Source organism: Heloderma suspectum, chromosome 3, assembly GCF_057233095.1.
Source record: "Heloderma suspectum isolate Gila_16-S chromosome 3, 16-S_ref, whole genome shotgun sequence".
NCBI lineage: Eukaryota > Metazoa > Chordata > Lepidosauria > Squamata > Helodermatidae > Heloderma > Heloderma suspectum.
The window spans coordinates 124,097,506-124,115,691 of NC_139460.1; the positions used below are offsets into that span (position 1 = coordinate 124,097,506).

General features: G+C 42.5%; 2 protein-coding genes across 12 annotated transcripts in view; one reads left to right on the forward strand and one right to left on the reverse strand.

The window, feature by feature from the left end:
* Positions 1–6,930, reverse strand: part of TSGA10 (testis specific 10) — a 65,499-nt gene extending 58,569 nt beyond the window's left edge. For 4 of the 9 annotated variants that reach the window (XM_084844386.1, XM_084844381.1, XM_084844379.1 and 1 more), the window contains exons 1-3: positions 6,729–6,930; positions 2,567–2,686; positions 226–441 (exon numbers count right to left, since the gene is read on the reverse strand). In XM_084844386.1, the coding sequence (XP_084700512.1) occupies positions 226–396 (171 nt within the window). In that variant the 5' untranslated portion in view covers positions 397–441; positions 2,567–2,686; positions 6,729–6,930. Of the gene's footprint in view, positions 1–225; positions 442–2,566; positions 2,687–5,706; positions 5,846–6,241 lie in introns of all 9 variants that reach the window. The other 5 variants (XM_084844384.1, XM_084844382.1, XM_084844378.1 and 2 more) reach the window with 3 other exon arrangements.
* A 7,256-nt stretch (positions 6,931–14,186) lies between these two features.
* On the forward strand, positions 14,187–17,965 carry LIPT1 (lipoyltransferase 1). Of its 3 annotated transcripts, none has more exons than XM_084844387.1 (2): positions 14,187–14,721; positions 16,355–17,965. In XM_084844387.1, exon 2 carries the CDS (start codon positions 16,610–16,612, stop codon positions 17,726–17,728), a length of 1,119 nt encoding a protein of 372 aa, XP_084700513.1. In that variant the 5' UTR covers positions 14,187–14,721; positions 16,355–16,609; the 3' UTR covers positions 17,729–17,965. The 3 variants fall into 3 exon arrangements, with proteins under 3 accessions (XP_084700513.1, XP_084700515.1, XP_084700514.1); XM_084844389.1 differs by having other exon boundaries at positions 14,306–14,359; XM_084844388.1 differs by lacking the exon at positions 14,187–14,721 and adding an exon at positions 15,124–15,154.
* Positions 17,966–18,186: the final 221 nt, after the last annotated feature.

Below are 18,186 nucleotides of genomic sequence, written 5' to 3' on the forward strand. Positions count from 1 at the left end.
ATCCCCCCCACCCCCCCCAGTCTGTGGAAAAATTGTCTTCCACGAAACCGGTCCCTGGTGCCAAAAAGGTTGGGGACCGCTGACACAGAGCATCCAGCAATGTCAGGCTTTCTTGTTACTACATGCTTCTCCTCCAGTTTGTCCACCTACAAAATTAAGTATGGGAAAAAACCAGACTACAAAAACACTACAAGTATAAAAAAATACATGTAAGAGTTCAAATACCTTGGCTTCTCCAAGTTCCTGATCAGCACTATCCAATGCAAATTCTTTTTCTTTTCCTAGCTGTTCAGCTAACTTGTCTACATGAGCGAGTTCTTTACACAGATATTCATTTTTAATGGCCAAATTGTCCGCTTGAGTTGTTACTTCCACCTTACTATCACGTAGTTTCATAACATGTTTCTCTAAGTCAAGATTTTTTGTTTTTAGGTGTTTAACCTGGTAGGTCCAGAAAAAACAAAAATTCTCTTACTTCTTAAAAGTCTTCACAGCAAAACATTTAATATCATGTACAAAGTTAAAGATTCCTCAGAGTCTGGCCAGGATTATAGCCAAGTCTACTGAAGCTGAATTCAAACATGAGTAAATTAGGTGAAAGTACAAGGAATTTAATGCAGGAACTGCTGGTCTTGGTTAATTAGCAGGCAGTTTTATTTTGGTCAGCTTGGCTCAAATTAAGGCTTATTGCTAGCCATGAGGTACCAAGTCTATTCAGAGCCATACTATCTAACCTGGGTACCTTGCTATTTATTCTCAGATGAAAGGGCTAGCTGAGGTTACTCATGGTGAGGGTAATACACTTCATACACACTCAGTGGTACTCTGGTTTTAGTCCTAGAGAGCTAATGCCCAAGCTTTGGGTCTTGCCTCAGTGAACCAAGTTTGAATCAGGTCACCATGTAAAGCATTCTCAAACTTTTTATTGGCTGCTCCTCAGCATTTGCAATGTGTGTCCATGTGGTACAACATAAGCTTGCTTGATATTCACACAGACAGGTTTTCACTCTACATCAGTATAGGAAAACTGTTTTGTGCAAAGCAGCCCAGAGTTAAGGTGGACTAAAAGAAAGAGGCAGCAAAACCAGGCTTAGGACCAGCACTTGGTCGCATGCTTCTAAGCACTGAATTACTACCAACCTAAAATGCTAAATTGTTCAGAAAATCTGGTAATGGAGGTATAATGAGGCTCTTAGGGCCAAACTACAAGTGACCTAAGTGTAAATGCTGATTTTATATAAAGCAGGGGGAGAAGCAAACAGGAGGGAGAAGCCAAACCCTTCTCCCAACACTCCCCCCCAACCTGGTAAAACCGCTTTTGTCCCATGGGCTTATCTCCTGAAAGGGCTCTGAGATCAGTAGCAACCTCTCCAGCAAAAAAAATCTAGTGCGACAAAGTGATGTGAGGGAGGGGAGAGATTGTTGGTGGGAGAAGGGTTGTCACTAATGAATTTACATTAAATTAATTGTTGTAATTCCAGAATTAAGAAGCCAGAACATAGAATACAGTATAAAGAGCATGCAACTTCATTTTTCAAGTATCTTGAATGATAGCACAGCTTCATGCACATTAAATTGTGAAATTAAAAAAAAATACTGGCATCTATGACCTGGTGGGAGCATACTTGGAGAATAAAATCTGCCCATTTACACTGTCAGGGTTAGGAATACTTACGATACTTTGAAATACACTATCATCCAAGTATGCTATTATTGCTGCTGCTATTAAAGGTAAAGGTGTCCCCAACCAGTCGTGTCCGACTCTAGGGTGCGGTGCTCATCCCCGTTTCTAAGCCGAAGAGCCAGCGCTGTCCGAAGACGCTTCCGTGGTCATGTGGCCGGCATGACTGAACACCGAGGTGCACGGAACGCTGTTACCTTTCCCGCCGAAGCGGTACCTATTTATCTACTTGCAATTTCTTGCTTTCGAACTGCTAGGTTGGCAGGAGCTGGGGCTGAAGACGGGAGCTCACTCCGTCATGCGGCACTCGGGTCTCGAACTGCTGTCCTGCTGACCTTCCAGTCTGCAATTCAGCGTCTTAACCACTAAGCCACCTGCTGCTATTACTGTCACCTTTAAGCAAATCAGCAGTCTAGTTATCAATGTAATTTCATGTTTGACTCAAAAAGTATCTTACTTTGTTAGTGACAAACATAATCTTCATCCATTTCTAAAGGATCCATCAATCTTGTTCTATTATCAAGTTTGAATTCAGACTGACAAAACCCAAGTAGCCCCACTACTTCTAAGCACTGTAACTGTTCTCCATACCATCAATAAACAAGTGAGCTGATCCACATGGAGATTTGTATTGTGAAGGTTCATTAGTAGAAAGGGATATTAAGTCATAATTGTAAAATATCATAGGTTGATTAACTGCTATTACATAATCATTATAAAGTTATAATTGATTCTATGCCATGATTTTGTCCCTAAATCTATTGAGAGCACAAAGTCATGTTCTCACAGCAGAACAATCTAGCAAAATAAATGATGTCATTCTATGTTAATTACATAGCTTTGGTTGTTACAAATGACCAAAATAGCAGAAACATATGACAGGACCTCTGACTGCAGGTTTTGGATGATTCTGTCTTTGCTCTTAAAGTTGTCTTCAGATTTTGAAGTTCTCTCACTTTCAGAAAATGGATCTCCTAACACAAGCTCTTCTCTTGTTGTCACCCTCTGGGAAAACAAGAAGCAAAACTTCAGTCCTGATTTGTATTCCTATATTCAAGTGAAAGGTAGAAGTTGCTTGATACTGCCAGAACCCATCATCCTGAAAATATCTTTTCAGCCCAGTCCTACACATGTTTAAATCCACTGTATTCAATAGGGCTGAGATAATACCATCGGATGGATTTACAGCTGGTTGAAAAACCATACTCAACGAGAGTTCATGAAGCTGGAAAGAGACTGTTGAGCCCTGCATCACCTCATTCACAGCCAACATTTTATCAGTGAGTTAAATGAATGGGTGGAGAGAATCCTTTTGCAGATGACACAAAATTGGGAGGATTAGCTAATGTCTCAGAAGACAGAAATAAAATTCAAAATTATCTTGATAGAATGGAAAACTGAGCCAAAATAAAGAAGTGAAATTCAACAGATACAAATGCAAAGTTCTGTATTTAGGTAAAAAATGTTAAAAAATCAAACAGGATGGCAGATACCTAGCTTGGCAGTAGTATGTGTGAAAGGGATTGATTACATGGGATTGTAATCAATAACAAGGTGAACATTAATCAGCAATGTGATGCACCTGAAAGAAGGCTAATATGATTTTACGCTGCATTACTACAAGCATAGTTTCCAAGATCCAGGAAGTAATAGTTCCACTTTATTCTGCACTAGTCAGATCTTATCTGGAGTACTGTGTCCAGTTCTGGGCACTGCACTTTAAGAAGAATATAGAGAAATTAGAACTGGTTCAGAGAAGGGTAATAAAGATGATCAGTGGTTTGGAAAACAAGTCCTATGAGGGAAGGTTGAAGGAACTGGGTATGTTTAGCTTGGAGAACAGAAGACTGATGAGGGACATGATAGCATTCTTCAAATGGGATTGGGTAAAATTTGGATCCAAGAAAGAAAAAATCAAATACACAATGGACTGTCACACAGAAGGTAAAGACTTGTCTCCTGTCCCAGAAGGCAGGACTAGATCTAGTATGGCCATAAATCACAAGGGATACATTTTGGTTTAATATGATAAGGAACTTCTTGATGGTAAGACCAGTTTGACAATGCAACCAATTACCTAGAAGGGGGTAGGGGCTCTCTTGCTGAAGGACTTCAACCAGAGGCTGGACAGCCATCTGTTGAGGATGATCTAGCTCTGGATTTCTTTCATCAAGCAGGGGATTGGACTAGATGGCCTACAAGGCCCCTTTCAATTCTATGATACTCCCAGGTGAGTGTGCATATGATTGCAGTCAAAGTGATTATAATTGCTATTGGATTATTATTTCTTCTGTGCCTAAAGATGACATTAGTCATAATACACAAAACTATTCAAGACATTAAAATACACTTGTACACTGAATTATAAGGGACATTAAAAGCAACCTAATTAGCCAACCTAATTACCATAATATATCAACAAGATCAGCTGTCTGTTGCTTAAAAGGCCGTAACAGCTAGAAGTAATACACAGTATCTTCCTATATATTCTCACAAATGTAAAAAGTAGAGTAGCACATACTTCCAGAAACAGTTGTTATTTTTACTTCCAGTTACCTGGTACCATGCAAAATTACTCCAAAACACAAATAATATAAAAAATGCAACTTTCATAAAACCTTTATGGAGCAAAACCATACTTACACTTCATTTAAACAATTACTTGGAAATAAGTTCTATTTATTTCAGAAGATGTGCTTTTCAAGTATGGCTGGGACCTGTGGGCTGGATAGGAAATCTCTGCAGGCCAGAGGTTCCCTGTCCATGTAGTAGAGTGTGTCCTATGCAGCGCAATCCTACCCATGCTTACTTGGAAGTCCCACTGAATTAAAATCCTAAGGGGCGGAGCAGTCTAGACCCCTGCTGAAGGCTGATTGAGGGGGTCGCAGGATGCAGCTGATGAATCCACTCTCCCAGTGGAACAGGATTCCCACCCCAGAAGCACCTCTGGTTTGAAAGTTTCACAGGTATATTAGTACCATTGGTGGTTGTGTTCTGCCAGTGGTGGGGCCCAAAAGAAGGCATACTGGGAGCAGCCTTGGATCCACAGGATCCAAAGCCCCCTTGTTCCCCCAACATGTCCAAGGATCATGCCCCTAAAGTACATCAGCCTAGAGTAAATGGGAGGAAAAACGTTTTAAAAAACAAAACACAAGGTGAAGGAAAAAGAAAAAAAGCCGCCTCATCCCTGGCTGCAAAAAGCCAGCAGAATTTAGAAAGGGGCAGTTCCGCCATCAAGGAAATCCCCTCCCCACATTTAGGAGTTCTATAAGGGCACATTTGGAATGAAATAAACGGGATTGTCTTCCATATACACATTTATAATAAAACAAGGAAATGGAATAACTTTTAATTGTTAACCTTATTCCTGTTCCTATAACAAATAACAAGCTTCTTTTATTTTTCATGTGTCTGTTGGCCAAGAACTTTAAGTATCAACATTCTCAATAATAGGAAAATCTTATACGCATTATATACATATTAACATATACAAATACAAGTGGTCAGGCTCTAAAAACAGACTCAGCAAAAGGTGTTGAATCCCAATCTCATGCACTCCAATCTCATGCACACATGCTTAAAAATGAAATCATACAGCTTGAAGCTGTTCCTGCTGATTTCTAAAGAAAAACAAAAACATTTGATAATGAATGGCTTTGAAAAAGCAAAGCCAGAATCTCAGTAAATTTTCTTATTGAGATACTTGAAAAATACATGATTTACATATATCACTTACATATGCACGTTACACAGTTAGTTTGTTCACTGGGCTAGGTTTCAATGAAAGTGTAAAGGAAGTGCTTGCTTTTAAAAATAAACTAACAGTGTAATCCTATACCTATCTACTCAAAAGTAAGCCCCACCAAGTTAAAAGGAATTTACTTTTGGTGTGTACAGGATTGCAGCCTAAGGTACTTTCCCCATTGTATTTGTAACCAAAGTTATGTGTCTAGTAGTTTTATTGAATTAAATTAGCTATTTTAGATTAAGTTATGTGCAAATGTTAAAAGGATTTCTCAACACACCTAAAGGGGTAATGCCATGCCTAGTTTTTCTTAGACACAATGCAGGATGTCAATCACCATGGCAGTGGAGCTTGTTTTGCTTGAATTTTTAACTGCTTGGCACTCTCAGAGGAAATATTATCAAGGAAACTCCTTAAACCTGTAAAATATATATAATTTTTAAAACATGCGTTTTAAAAAAATCCCAATGAGAAGAGGGAAAATTGATGCATTTCCCACAAACAATGCTAGAGTTGGATCAGTATTCCGGATCTTCTTTCATCCTCGTCTACACCTTTTTTAACCAGCAGAAACTCCAACCGCTCCTTAGTAGTAGTAGTAGTAATAGTTAGTTAGTTTTTAGGATTGCAATCACATTTCCCCTCATGTTCATACAACTAAAGCAACCCCTATTTCAGCTGGAAGTACCATTCCTCCGACTCACTTAGTCACCCTGTGCAATTGATCCCAAAGCTCCTAACAGTACCTCTGCAGCCTGCCTGGCAAGCCAGTGGATGCCTCTTATCCTTATTCCCCTTCTAGGGGCTCTCTGTACCTTTGCGAGATATTCGGGTTTTTTCTTCCTGCGCCCAGGATACTTTCTAGAGGTCATGACGGCGGCTAAACTGTCCGCTCCGGAGAGATTTCTGCCTGCCTCTCTTTTCTTCCCAGGGCTTCCTCACCCGCTACTTCGCCTCCCTTTCCCTCTCAAAGCCGGGCAGCCCAATGAGCAGCCGGACCAGGAGGTGGCAGCTCAAGAGACAACAATCCTCCCTCTCCCTTCGCCGTAACGGCTGGCCAGGGTGGGGCGGGCAGAGAAACCCACCAATCCACCTAGTAAGGTAGGGGGCACCTCTCACCCGGCCAGCCACCTGCCCGTCTGCCCGCAATAGTAACCGGGGGTGGGGCGGCTCTCTGTCCCGCTGGTTCTCCTCAGGACGCCTCCCGCCCCATTGAGCGCGCCTGCCGGCCACAATAACGCCCCTCCCCGCGCCTCAGCGTCTCCTGGTAACGTCCCTCCCCTCCCGCTGGGCTCTCGTTACCTGCTAGCTTAAACCGAGCAAGCGCTGCTCCTCTTTTGACCCCTCCCCCTCCCCCTTCATGGGCGCCCGCGCGCGCGGCGCACTCCCGCCACTTCAACCGCCGCTGGTGCTCGGGCAACCGCACGGTGACCTCGGGAATGGGCTTTTTGTCGAAGCACGCCGCCCTCGAGGTTCCATCGCGGGCGCGCGCCCGCCCGCCCGCAAGCGCGCGCGCGCCGTCGTCGCCGTCTAGTCGGGCCGTTGGGGAGGGGGAAAGGAGGACGCGGGTCTCCGGGGCAGCCGCGAGGTGTGCGAGGATCACCGCCGTCCGTGATCGCAGTTGCGGTTTGCGTCGATGTCACGCGAGGTGCCGCTTCTTTTTCGAGAGAGCCTTCTGATGCTGAGGTTTGGGCACTTTCTTCCGGTCAGGGCTTTAAGCTTTTAAAATGGTGGTTAGGGATATTCAAGGTGAATTTTTTTTTTTTAAACAAAAAATGGACTTTTTTTAAGGCTTCGTTCTGCAAATCTCCGAAATTAGGGTGAGAACTTGCCGCGAGAAGTCATTCCCAGACTATGGCTTTGTCATAGGGGTTTCTGTTGACTAGAATTGAGGTTTGATGTAATAATAGAAACTAGTATGCACAGAGGTTCCAGACTGTCGTGGTCTAAAATAAAAATGGGACAAGCTTCAAAAATCAAGCATTATCTTGCCTGTCATTACCTGGAAAGTAGCTTGCCACGTTCGATTACTTCTGAATATAAGTAATCTCCAGCGTATGTATGCAGCTGGGATATAGCTAAATATTTGATCCATGAAGGTGAATGTATTAATTGCAGTAATAGGCCATGTTTGTAAGCTTAATTTGAAACACTTTGTCCCAAAAAGGAACAATGACCAGCTCTGTAAGGTGAGTTAATGTTCCTCCAGGAACACCTCCAGGAGGTGGGTTAAGGGATGCTTCCAGATCAGGGGTGGTGGGGTCCTAGCACTAACACTGAAACGGTGTTGTGTGGCTATTCCATCTTTTATTTCCTAACGGATTTTCTTCTGGTAAGAAAAAAAGAAGCTGTAGGAAGACACTGGAGGGCTACAAACTGAAGACATCATAGTCATGTCTCCCTGTAAAATTCCATGAACTGTGATTGCACAGTAAAAGCCTTGTCTGAAATCACCCCAGGTCTCTGCCACTATTCAGATTTTAGCCTTAAGGATTCAGCCATAATCCCCAATAGGCTTGTGCCATCATTCTGTCAGGCTGCAACAGAGGAGGAGAAGGGAAGCAGGGTTATTCCATCAGATTTGTGGAGAGACAAGCTGCCATTAGCATCTCTTCTCCCTCAACTGTCACCTAGCAGTAGGCAACATCAGGCTACATGAACTGTTTCCATCGGAGCTGGTTATTATAAGAACTGGTGCCATTTCTCAATCTCTCTCTCTTTCCCCCTCGACCCTCAACCCTTTTCTGTCATGTGTTTTAGACTGTAAACCTGAGGAGTTGTCTTGTTTTTCATTGCCCAGTAACCTGCTGTGGGATCATTTTCCACTGAAAGTGGAGTAAAAATGCTTTAAACAAAATAAATAAATAATAGTGAACTCATTCTTCAAGTGTGCATCTTCTTTGTAGTCAAAACAGCACCATCCACATGCAAGAAAGATGTAGTAGGGTTTGGGGGTCCCTACGTGGGGACCCCAAAAACAGTCCAGTGAGCTGCTCAGTGGGCACAAAATGCTGACTGTTGGGTGGAGAGGAGGGAAACAGAAAACAGGGTGGTGGTGGAATGGCATGGAGTGTCTCGAACCCTGATCGGGAGCACTCTACACTACAATATTTTGCTGCAGGTCCCACTTGGGTATACTAATGACAGACTCAATTCTCTGAGTGCCAATCTTCAAAACAGCACAACCCACAAACAATAGGGAGGTAGCTATGAACTTGAGCACAGTCCGGGAGAGAGCGCAGGACAGGAAGGCCTGGCGTGCTATGGTCCATGGGGTCACGAAGAGTCGGACACGACTGAACAACAACAACTGCTTGAGGCACAGGTCCAGCCCTACCATTAGGCAAGGTGAGGATGCCGCCTGAGGCAGCTGATTTTGGGTGTCGGGAAAGTACAGCAGATTTGATGATTATTTAATTTATTATTGTTGCATTTTTACTGCCAGGGAGTGGGAGAGGTGCATGTGGGATGTTTTTTGCCAAAATAATTTTGCTTTCCTTGGGTACTATGCACCTTGACTTGCAGGTTGGGGCAGTATTTGTTGGTCTACCTCAGACAGGAAATTGTCAGTTGAGAAACACCCTAGATTTGCAAAAGTACAAAATGTAGGCGGGGGGGGGGGGGGGGGGCTTAAGGTGGCAAAATCAGCCCAGTGAGGATTGAGTATGCTCAGTGGACATGGAATGCTGAGTTTTGGGGTGGGGTGGGGTGGGGGACAGAACACCAAGAGGGAGGAGAAATGAAGTATCATGGAAGAAAGCAAGGCTGATTGGCTGGAACACTGAAAATGGGTACTCCACACGGCAACATTTTGTTGCAAGTCCCACTTAACAGTGAAGCTTCCATTTTTATCACATTAATTTTTTTGTATTAAAGACAGTTCAGTCTCTCTTTAAAATTGTTGAAAAGCTTTCCAAAGCAATTGGCTGAAGGGACATTGGGAAAGATGCCTCAAGCCTTTCCACATCCTGACTGCAGGTTTTAGCAGAGGGAATTTGTATCCAGGAGACTGCTTGGCAAACTGCTACCAGCCAACACAAAGCTTCTTGTACAAACATAACTATATTTAGAGAGATCATGCTTGCTCACTGGGGATTGAGTGCCAGTAGCACCAATCCCTTTTGAAAAGAATGGAGGAAGGAGAACAGGTACACTTAAAGCATCCCCCACCCCCAGGTCGCTCCAGGCAGAGCCTTATATTTTTGATGCTTATCTCTGACAGGTAAGTAATAACTACTGCTTTTTAAAAAATGCTCTCCTGGAAAAAAAACCAACCAAAACAACTATTCTGCAGCATTTACCTAACAAACAGAAGTGAGGTAGTGTAATAATAGTTACAGTATGGACACTTGTGTACTAATTTCACTACAAATCAATAGTATGATCAGAGGTTGCTCCCAGATGGAACCTTTTACTGCACCATCACCCTGACTCATTCACAGATTTTTACCGGGGGGTCCAGACATTGTCATCTTCCATTTGTAACCTTCCCATATATTCCCCACGCTTCTTACATCTTTTTTTATCACAGAAATGTCTTTTGACTGGTAGTGCTAGAAGCCCTCTTTCTGGAAGCACTCTTCATGAAAATGCAAGCCTCAGGCAGAGCCCAGAAGGCAAGAAATACATTAAGTAAGATACATCCTAAAGAAAATCTGAATTTCAGGTTTTTTTAAGGGAGAAATAGAAACAGGAAGGTTTTTATCTCTGCATAAATTGGTGGTACGCTGAAACCGACGTAACTAATCTGGGATGACCGCTCACAACAAAAATCTTTATATAAAGTTAAAACTCATTTGCCAACTGAAGTTAAATATACATTAATTAGTTTTCAGTCACTGGTAAATCAACCATAAGATGTTCATACATGGTTCAGATCACTTTGGATTGAGAGAGTTGAGTGCAATTAGAAAGAAGGTGTCACTACACAATAGAATGAAGTCAAGGTAAGACCAATCAGTGCAGATTAGTTAACATGCTGGTTTCTAAATTTCTCAATTTTCTGACAGAAATGTTCTTAATGGTAAACCAAAAATAAGTGAGCAAAAGATTAATAAATCATACAAAATCTATTCATGTATTGATTCATGAACAGGATTTTAGTCAATTTGAGAGTGAAAACAAAACTAAGTAAATCTCAACATTTCCCAATTGTAACTGAATGCAGTGTTTGCATGTAACACTAAACCATAATTTAGCATTATGTGCATGAGCAGAAGGGAGCCCATGCAAAGTGCTGAGCTCAAGCTCTGCCACCTCCCCTCTCCTTTTCCCATGTGAACAAGAGAAGGCATAAGCTTGCCAAGGTTCCCCATCCAGCCCACTGAGCATTCACGGATTCCTTCAGGGGGAGTCCAAGCCTAGTAGGGAGTAAGCCCTATTGAACATACCTCCTGGAGGTATACTGCTATCTCCAATCTGTGATCAGAGATAACAGCAGGGGATGGGGGGGGGCACTGTGTGGGTAAAACACCCCTGGCTGGGTTGGCACCTAGAGCACTTCTCCATCCACTGAGCTGGAGAAGACTCTTACGAATCCCCTGGACTGCAAGGAGGTCAAATCAGTCAGTCCTAAAGGAAATCAACCCTGACTGCTCATTGGAAGGACAGATACTGAAGCTGAAGCTCAAATATTTTGGCCACCTAATGCGAAGAGAAAACCCACTGGAAAAGACCCTAATGCTGGGAAAGATTGAAGGCAAAAGGAGAAGGGGATGGCAGAGGATGAGATGGCTAGATAGCATCACCGATGCACTGAATATGAACTTGAGCACACTCCGGGAGAGAGCGCAGGACAGGAAGGCCTGGCATGCTATGGTCCATGGGGTCACGAAGAGTCAGACAATGAACAATGAACAGTCAATTGTTCTCAGACTCTCAGCCCAACCCACCTCACAGGGTTGTTGTTGTGAGGATAAAATGGAAGAGGAGGATTATGTATGCTGCCTTGGGTTCCTTAAGGAGGAAAAAAAAGTGGGATATAAATGTAATAAATAAATATGCTAGTTAAGTTTTCTGTGTGCATTTAGATGGCTGGCTGCCTCCAAGTTCAAAGAAGTGGGGGAAAGTGACTCAGCAGTGATGCTCCCAGGACCAAAAGTCATGTTATTAATTACAACTAGACTGTTTCCTATCTCACTGTCATTTTGTGGTCTCTGATGCAAGCTGTACAGAGCATGGGGCTGTAAGATCAAACTAGTATTCAAAGGCTGAAGGTGTGATGAGTAAACTAACTCAGCATTCTAAAATAGTTAAAGAATTAAAAAGATGAAATAAGGCTGCAATATATATACTTACCCATTACTTACTCACTGGGATGAGAGATACATAAGATTGTGTTATAAGGTTGCAATCCTATGCACATTTACTTGGAAGTAACTACCTTTCAATGTAGAGGGTCTTGCATTTGAATAAGCATGTGTGTGATTGTCTTGCTTACTACTTATGGGGAAAAAATACTGTGCATCAACTTTGTACAGGTCTGAAAACAAACTACAAATTCCCAAAACCGTTATCAATATACCAGTCTCATAAATTGAAACCTTTTGCACTTTTCAAAAGGGCATAGAAGAACGTTAGGAAATAATTCTCAGTTTTATCTCACAAAACATTGCTTAGCATATTTTTATTCAAATTTGCCTCAAAATTTTTGAAGATATACTGCAAACCACTTGTTTTCCAGAAACCTACTACATGGAGAGATACTGCCCTGTCTGAAAGATGACAGTTTTCTTTTTTCAGATGGACGACATAACATTCCAATAAGATGTACAGTAAGATGTAAATATGTTTGTGATAAAAACTATTCAAACATAGAGTATTGAAAGTGATATTCAATTATTGCATTTGATTTGGCTATTAAACATTATTTCGGTTTATTTTTCTAAGTAACAAATAGAAAATTCTCATATCATACACATATTTTGGCAGGAAACCATTTCTGAACCATTTTAATGATCACTGAAAGTCAGTCACTTCCAAACCATCATTTTCTTTAACAAAGTTTTGAGAGCCCAGCATATTATTAGAGCTATCTTCTGAATAAGCACCTGTATTATTCTGTATCCCTTCTTCCATCTTTTTTCCTGTTACTTGGAAAAAGCCAGTCATAGGTCCCAGCCTGATTTCTTCAGTGTTTTGAAATAAATGGTCATTTACACCTGAAGTTCCAATATTTTCATCATTCTGTATTATAGATACTGGAGTATCAGTTTTACTGCAACACTTGCCCATTAAGTAGTCACTATGCAAATATTAGAAACTATCTTAACATGCAAAGCTAGTGAAGGTGTTCTTCAATGAGACTGTTGTACAAATCCTATGAAAAAAATACGTATCCATGAGAATAACCGAAGGAATTCAGTTAATGTGTTTGATCCTGGCAACTATGCATTTTGCTGCTGGAAGAAATATTAAGATGCATAAAATACAACATTCTTTATTCTGTTATGGACAACTTATATTATACACACACACAACACTTACCATTTGCCACAGCTTTTGCTTATGTCATCTATATCTTAGGACAGTCTGCAGTTGTATATAATGCTAAGCTATAGTTTATTACAAGAATGAGATTCAGCAAGCCTTGGGCTTGTGTATCCCCCTCCGCTCTCCCTGGTGTGGCCACATGAAGGTTATCAGAAGCTTCTGCTTCAGATTAATTGCAGTTTAGTGGTTGTCCAAACCTTAAACTTTGGTTAATTTTAACTATGGTTAGTTGAAACAAGTCAGATTCATAAACTGTGGTTTAAAGTTGGCTTGTTTCAACTAACCATAGTTAAGATTAACCACAATTTGTCTAGTTTTGGACAACACAGCAAGCTGCAGTTAATCCAAAACAGAACCAAAAGTTTCTGAATGTCTTGTGGCCATGCTGGAGAAGACAGGAGTGTGCAAACCCGAGTCTCACTGTGGTTTATTCTCGTAACACTAAAGTATGGTTTAACCAGTATGCCCCTATATATCTGGTATAACAGAAGGGCAGTGTGCAATGAAAGAAATTGGATATGCTTGTGTAGGGACTATGGTGCAGAACTGGCATCTGCTTACAAGATTCAAATAAGACTTAGTTAATGCCTTAACTAGGCATTATTCAAATAAGACTTAGTTAATGCCTTCCTTGGCTGAGGCTGTGATTAACTTGCATTTTAAGGCCCTCCTTTTATAACATAAATAATGCTGTTTACTTGAGAGGTAGTCAATGAACACTAGTCTGTAAATGAAATTTGGGCTGAAATCCTAAACACTTAGTAGGGAGTAAGCCCTATTGAACATAGCAGGGCTTACTTCTGAGTAGACATGCCTAGAATTGCACTACTATGCACATTTGCCTTGGGCTGGATCGTGCGATAAGGCAGCAATCCTATACACACCTTAGAGGAAGTCCCATTAAACACAATGGAGCTTGCTTTTGCATATTCAGAGGACTGTGTTGTAAGATTTTGAGATTAGAAAACTATTTACCTTTTAGCTTTTTCACCTACAGGTCATACTGATAATTGTATCTTCAAACCCACCCCACCCCCGAGCAATCCATGCAAACAGAGTTTTTACAATTAATTTAAATAGCGAAGGTGAGGGCGAAGCAATTACAACGCCGATTCAAATGAGGGACTACAGCAGCCTTCCCCAACACGGTGCCTTACAGCAGCGTTAGACTACAACTCCTATCATTCCCAGGCCAATCTGGCCCACGAAACAGGAGAGCTGCCGTTAACTGCCATGAAAACAGAATACTCCTGGGAAAGACTGAAGGCAACAGAAGAAGGGGACGGCAGAGGGCGAGATGGCTGGATAGCATCACCGATGCAATGAATATGGACTTGAGCACGCCCCGGGAGAGAGCGCAGGACAGGAAGGCCTGGCGTGCTGTGGTCCACGGGGTCACGAAGAGTCGGACACGACTGAACGACCGAACAACAAGGGAAGCGGTGCGTAAAAGGGAAAAGCTTCTCCTTCCATCCAACCACAGGCCAGAGCGAGGAACGACACGGAGCTGAAGCCGGCGCGGCGCTGCCTTCTACTTTGTCCCCCAGGCGGTCGTGCTCAGAATAGGGGCACAAGCGCAGATTCCGTTGTGCGGACACGGAAGGTTTTTCGTAAAGCACAGCCGCGGTTATAGAAAAGGATAGTTGAGGACTGGGCCCGGCGGCACATCACTTCCGGGTTCCCTTTGAAGCCTGGTGTTTTGGTCTGCCCCAGAATGGAGGTCCGCCCGTAGGAAACAACGGAGACATCCAGGATTGTAGTGTAGGACTGGTGCAGCAGCTCCTGCCCGCCTCAGTTCCCAAAGGTAGCAACAGCGACAGTTCTTTCTTTTTTTCTTACTCTGTGTGAACTCATGCGGAAAATATTGTTGTTGTTTTTTTTAAACCCATTAAGGCAGCAACCCTTACTCAGGAGTAAGTCCCGTTGAAATCGATAGGGCTTCTGACATGCATAGGATCACACTGTTAAAAGCGCAACACGTTGGTACGCCGGTCAAATTCGGTGGTGGGGGGAGCGAGGAAATGCGTTGCTGCCTGAATCCTTGATTGCCCACTCCCTCGCGCATTATTTTCTATGGGCGGCTGTCACTGGCGCCCCTGAGGGGGGAACAGGGTCGAAAGAGAGCAGGAAGCTCCCTATGCAGTGACTGGGGTGCGCGCCTCTACCGCAGACTTGCCTCTGTGTAGAAATGCGGTCCTGCCCTTCCAGAGCGACGGCCGGTCCGCTTTACGAAGGGGGTAGGTTCATTGACTTCTCTTCTCATTGACTGAGCAGGTGGTAGGTTCCAGCGAGCTGCCCCTCTTTCAACAGGGGCCCGGGCCGCTTCGGTGCTCATCCTGCCTGTGGGCTGCAATCCTGTACAGCAGCCTGCCGCGACCGGGCGCCCCCCAGAGGCGATGGACTACAACTCCCATCAGCCCAAACGAGCATGGCTGGGACTGATGGGAGTTGTAATCCATGACCTCTGGAGGGCACTAAGTCGCGGCAGGCTGCTCCATGAATTATCTGGGAGTAAGTTGTCTTGAACTCAGTGGGGCTTACACCTGAGTAGGTGCCTATAAGATTGGACTGTCAAGGTTGCATGCAAGTTGAAGACTTTTTGGTGCCAGCTCTTGCATGTCCTTTGCCAGCTTGCCCTTCGAGAAAGGGGGGGGGGAAGGAGGTCCCTTTGAATGCAGCATGTCCGATTAGCCTGGCTCTTGTCTTAAAGGCCAGTTTAAATATTTTGTAACCACAGGGTCGCTCCTACCGGTGGTGTGGGCATGCTTGAAAATATCCAGCAGTCAAGATCATCCACAGTTTTCCTTCTTTTGGTGATTCACTTAAAACAAAACTTATACACCATAATACCATTCCTCGTGTATTATGTGATGCCCCACAACTATCCAGAAACCCAGTTGCAGCTCACTGGATCACCAGTGACAAAAGTGTCTAATAACTATATCAACTAAAAGTTTAAACATATCCATAGGAACGATTCCAAGAGTCTTCCCATGGCTGCTAAACCATTGGCCCTAGCCCTTAGACACTGTGCTAGGCTTTTATCTAGTCTAAAAGGGAAGCAGGGTTAATCTTGGGGAATCTATAAAAGCCCTCTTCTGCCTGCACTGTTGAAGTATCTTCTTAGCACCAGTCAGGGTAGCTAGCTACCCAGAGATAGGAAGGGGCAAGCTGTGGTACTAAAATTGATTCAGTATCCCCTTGAACTAGCCTTGAGAACTTATTTGGCATGTTGGACTAAGCTATAAAAGAAGCATGTACTTCAGCTGAGTAATCAGAGAGCGGGGTGGGGGAGTGGGAGGTACTGCCCAGTTAGTAGCATATCTCTTTGTTGCATATTAAATGACTAAAATTATTAAAATAAAGCTACTAACTACAATGACTGTGTAGCAATTATTTCAGGATAACCAGTGAATACTGTATTTTTCCCCCTTTAGGTTGTCAGCAGTACATGCAAGTGAAGTAGGGAATTTCTGCATGTTATTCCATCTTCTAAAATCCCATTATCTACACTTTAGGAAGGAAGAATACTGTATAAAAACATCTGATTTAACAGAACTGTTTTCAGCACCTTTGAAAATAAAAAGCACAATGCTCACATGATCATTTCAAAGGGAATATTTGTACTGAAGGAGAGTGGACTATGCAAAATGTGTGCCAACCTTTAACATTAGATTTTATTTCCCTAAAACATGATCATGCAGACATCTTTGAAGAAATGCTTCCCATTATACTGTGTTCTCAAGGTTCCACATGCTGGTTTCAAATGTGCAACAAGAGGAGGACTGATCCTACAGTCTGTTTCCCAGGATGTTTACCAGAATTTAGCTTTAGAAGACTGGATCCATGATAACATGGATTTAGAGAACAGGCGAGTTCTTTTCCTGTGGAGAAATTCTTCTACTGTAGTGATTGGTAGACATCAGAATCCCTGGCAGGAATGTAATCTTAAATTCATGAGGCAGAAGGGTATAAAACTAGCTCGAAGAAGAAGTGGAGGAGGAACAGTTTACCATGATCCAGGCAACATCAATCTGACTTTCTTTACAAATAGGCAAAAATATGAAAGAATAGAAAATTTAAAACTAGTTGTTAGAGCTTTAAAAGCCCTACGACCCCAATTAAATGTGCAGGCTACCGAGAGATATGATCTCTTGTTAAATGGGATTTTTAAAATATCAGGAACTGCTGCAAAACTAGGAAGGACTGCTGCTTACCACCACTGCACCTTGCTCTGTAGTGCTGATAAATCTGTTTTATCATCTGTGCTAAAGAGTCCTTATACTGGGATAAAAAGCAATGCCACTCCAAGTGTGCCTGCCTTAGTGAAAAATCTCTTTGAAGAAGAACCCACTTTAACTTGTGAGATGCTCATGAACGCCATTGCTGAAGAATACGCTTCACACCATGAAACTGACAAGTGTGTCATTCTAATAAATCCAGCTGATGAAAAAGAATTCCCTGGAATTAATAATAAAGCCAGAGAACTACGAACCTGGGATTGGCTATATGGCAAAACACCTAAATTCAGTATCAGCACATCCTTTAACATAGCACATGAACAATCTCATCTTGAAATTAAAATAAACATGGATATAAAGAATGGCAAAATTGAAACATTCAACATCGATGTGCCTCAGTTCTGGTTGCCACCAATCATGTGTGATGAACTAAAGAGCAATTTTATTGGCAGCAAATTCAGTCCAAGTGAAACCACTGCAGTGACAACTGCGTTGCCGAGAACGTGTACGGATTACAATTTACACAGCAAATGGACTCTTTTATGTGACAAAATAGTAATGCTAATGTGACTTGCCTGACAAACTTTGATTCTTGATCATCACTGCTAAATGGACTCTTTTATGTGACAAAATAGTAATGCTAATGTGACTTGCCTGACAAACTTTGATTCTTGATCATCACTGCTATGCCAATACAAGCTTGCTGTAGCACAGGGTTTTAATGTTCACTTGGCTGAACATGAGATTTAATACCGATGTAATAGATGAACAAAAATAAAAACTGAACCTGAATAAACTTTTTAAAGAGGAGCTAATTAATTGACAGTGCAACCCTATATAAGTCTATCCAAAAGTAAGCCCCATTGAGTTCACCAGTCCTAATCCCCTTGATGTTAGTTTTTAGGTTCTGATGAAGGAACCCCTCTGCTGTTGGGGGGGGGGAAGAGGTACACACTGTGCCTGTTGGAGAACGCCACAGATGGAAAGCTACCATTGACAATTCTCCCTAAAATGAGATGTTTGGAAGC

What these genes read in the sequence shown, in the direction of transcription:
- LIPT1 (XM_084844387.1), top strand. Translation starts at nt 16,610, where the DNA reads ATGATCATGCAGACATCTTTGAAGAAATGCTTCCCATTATACTGTGTT.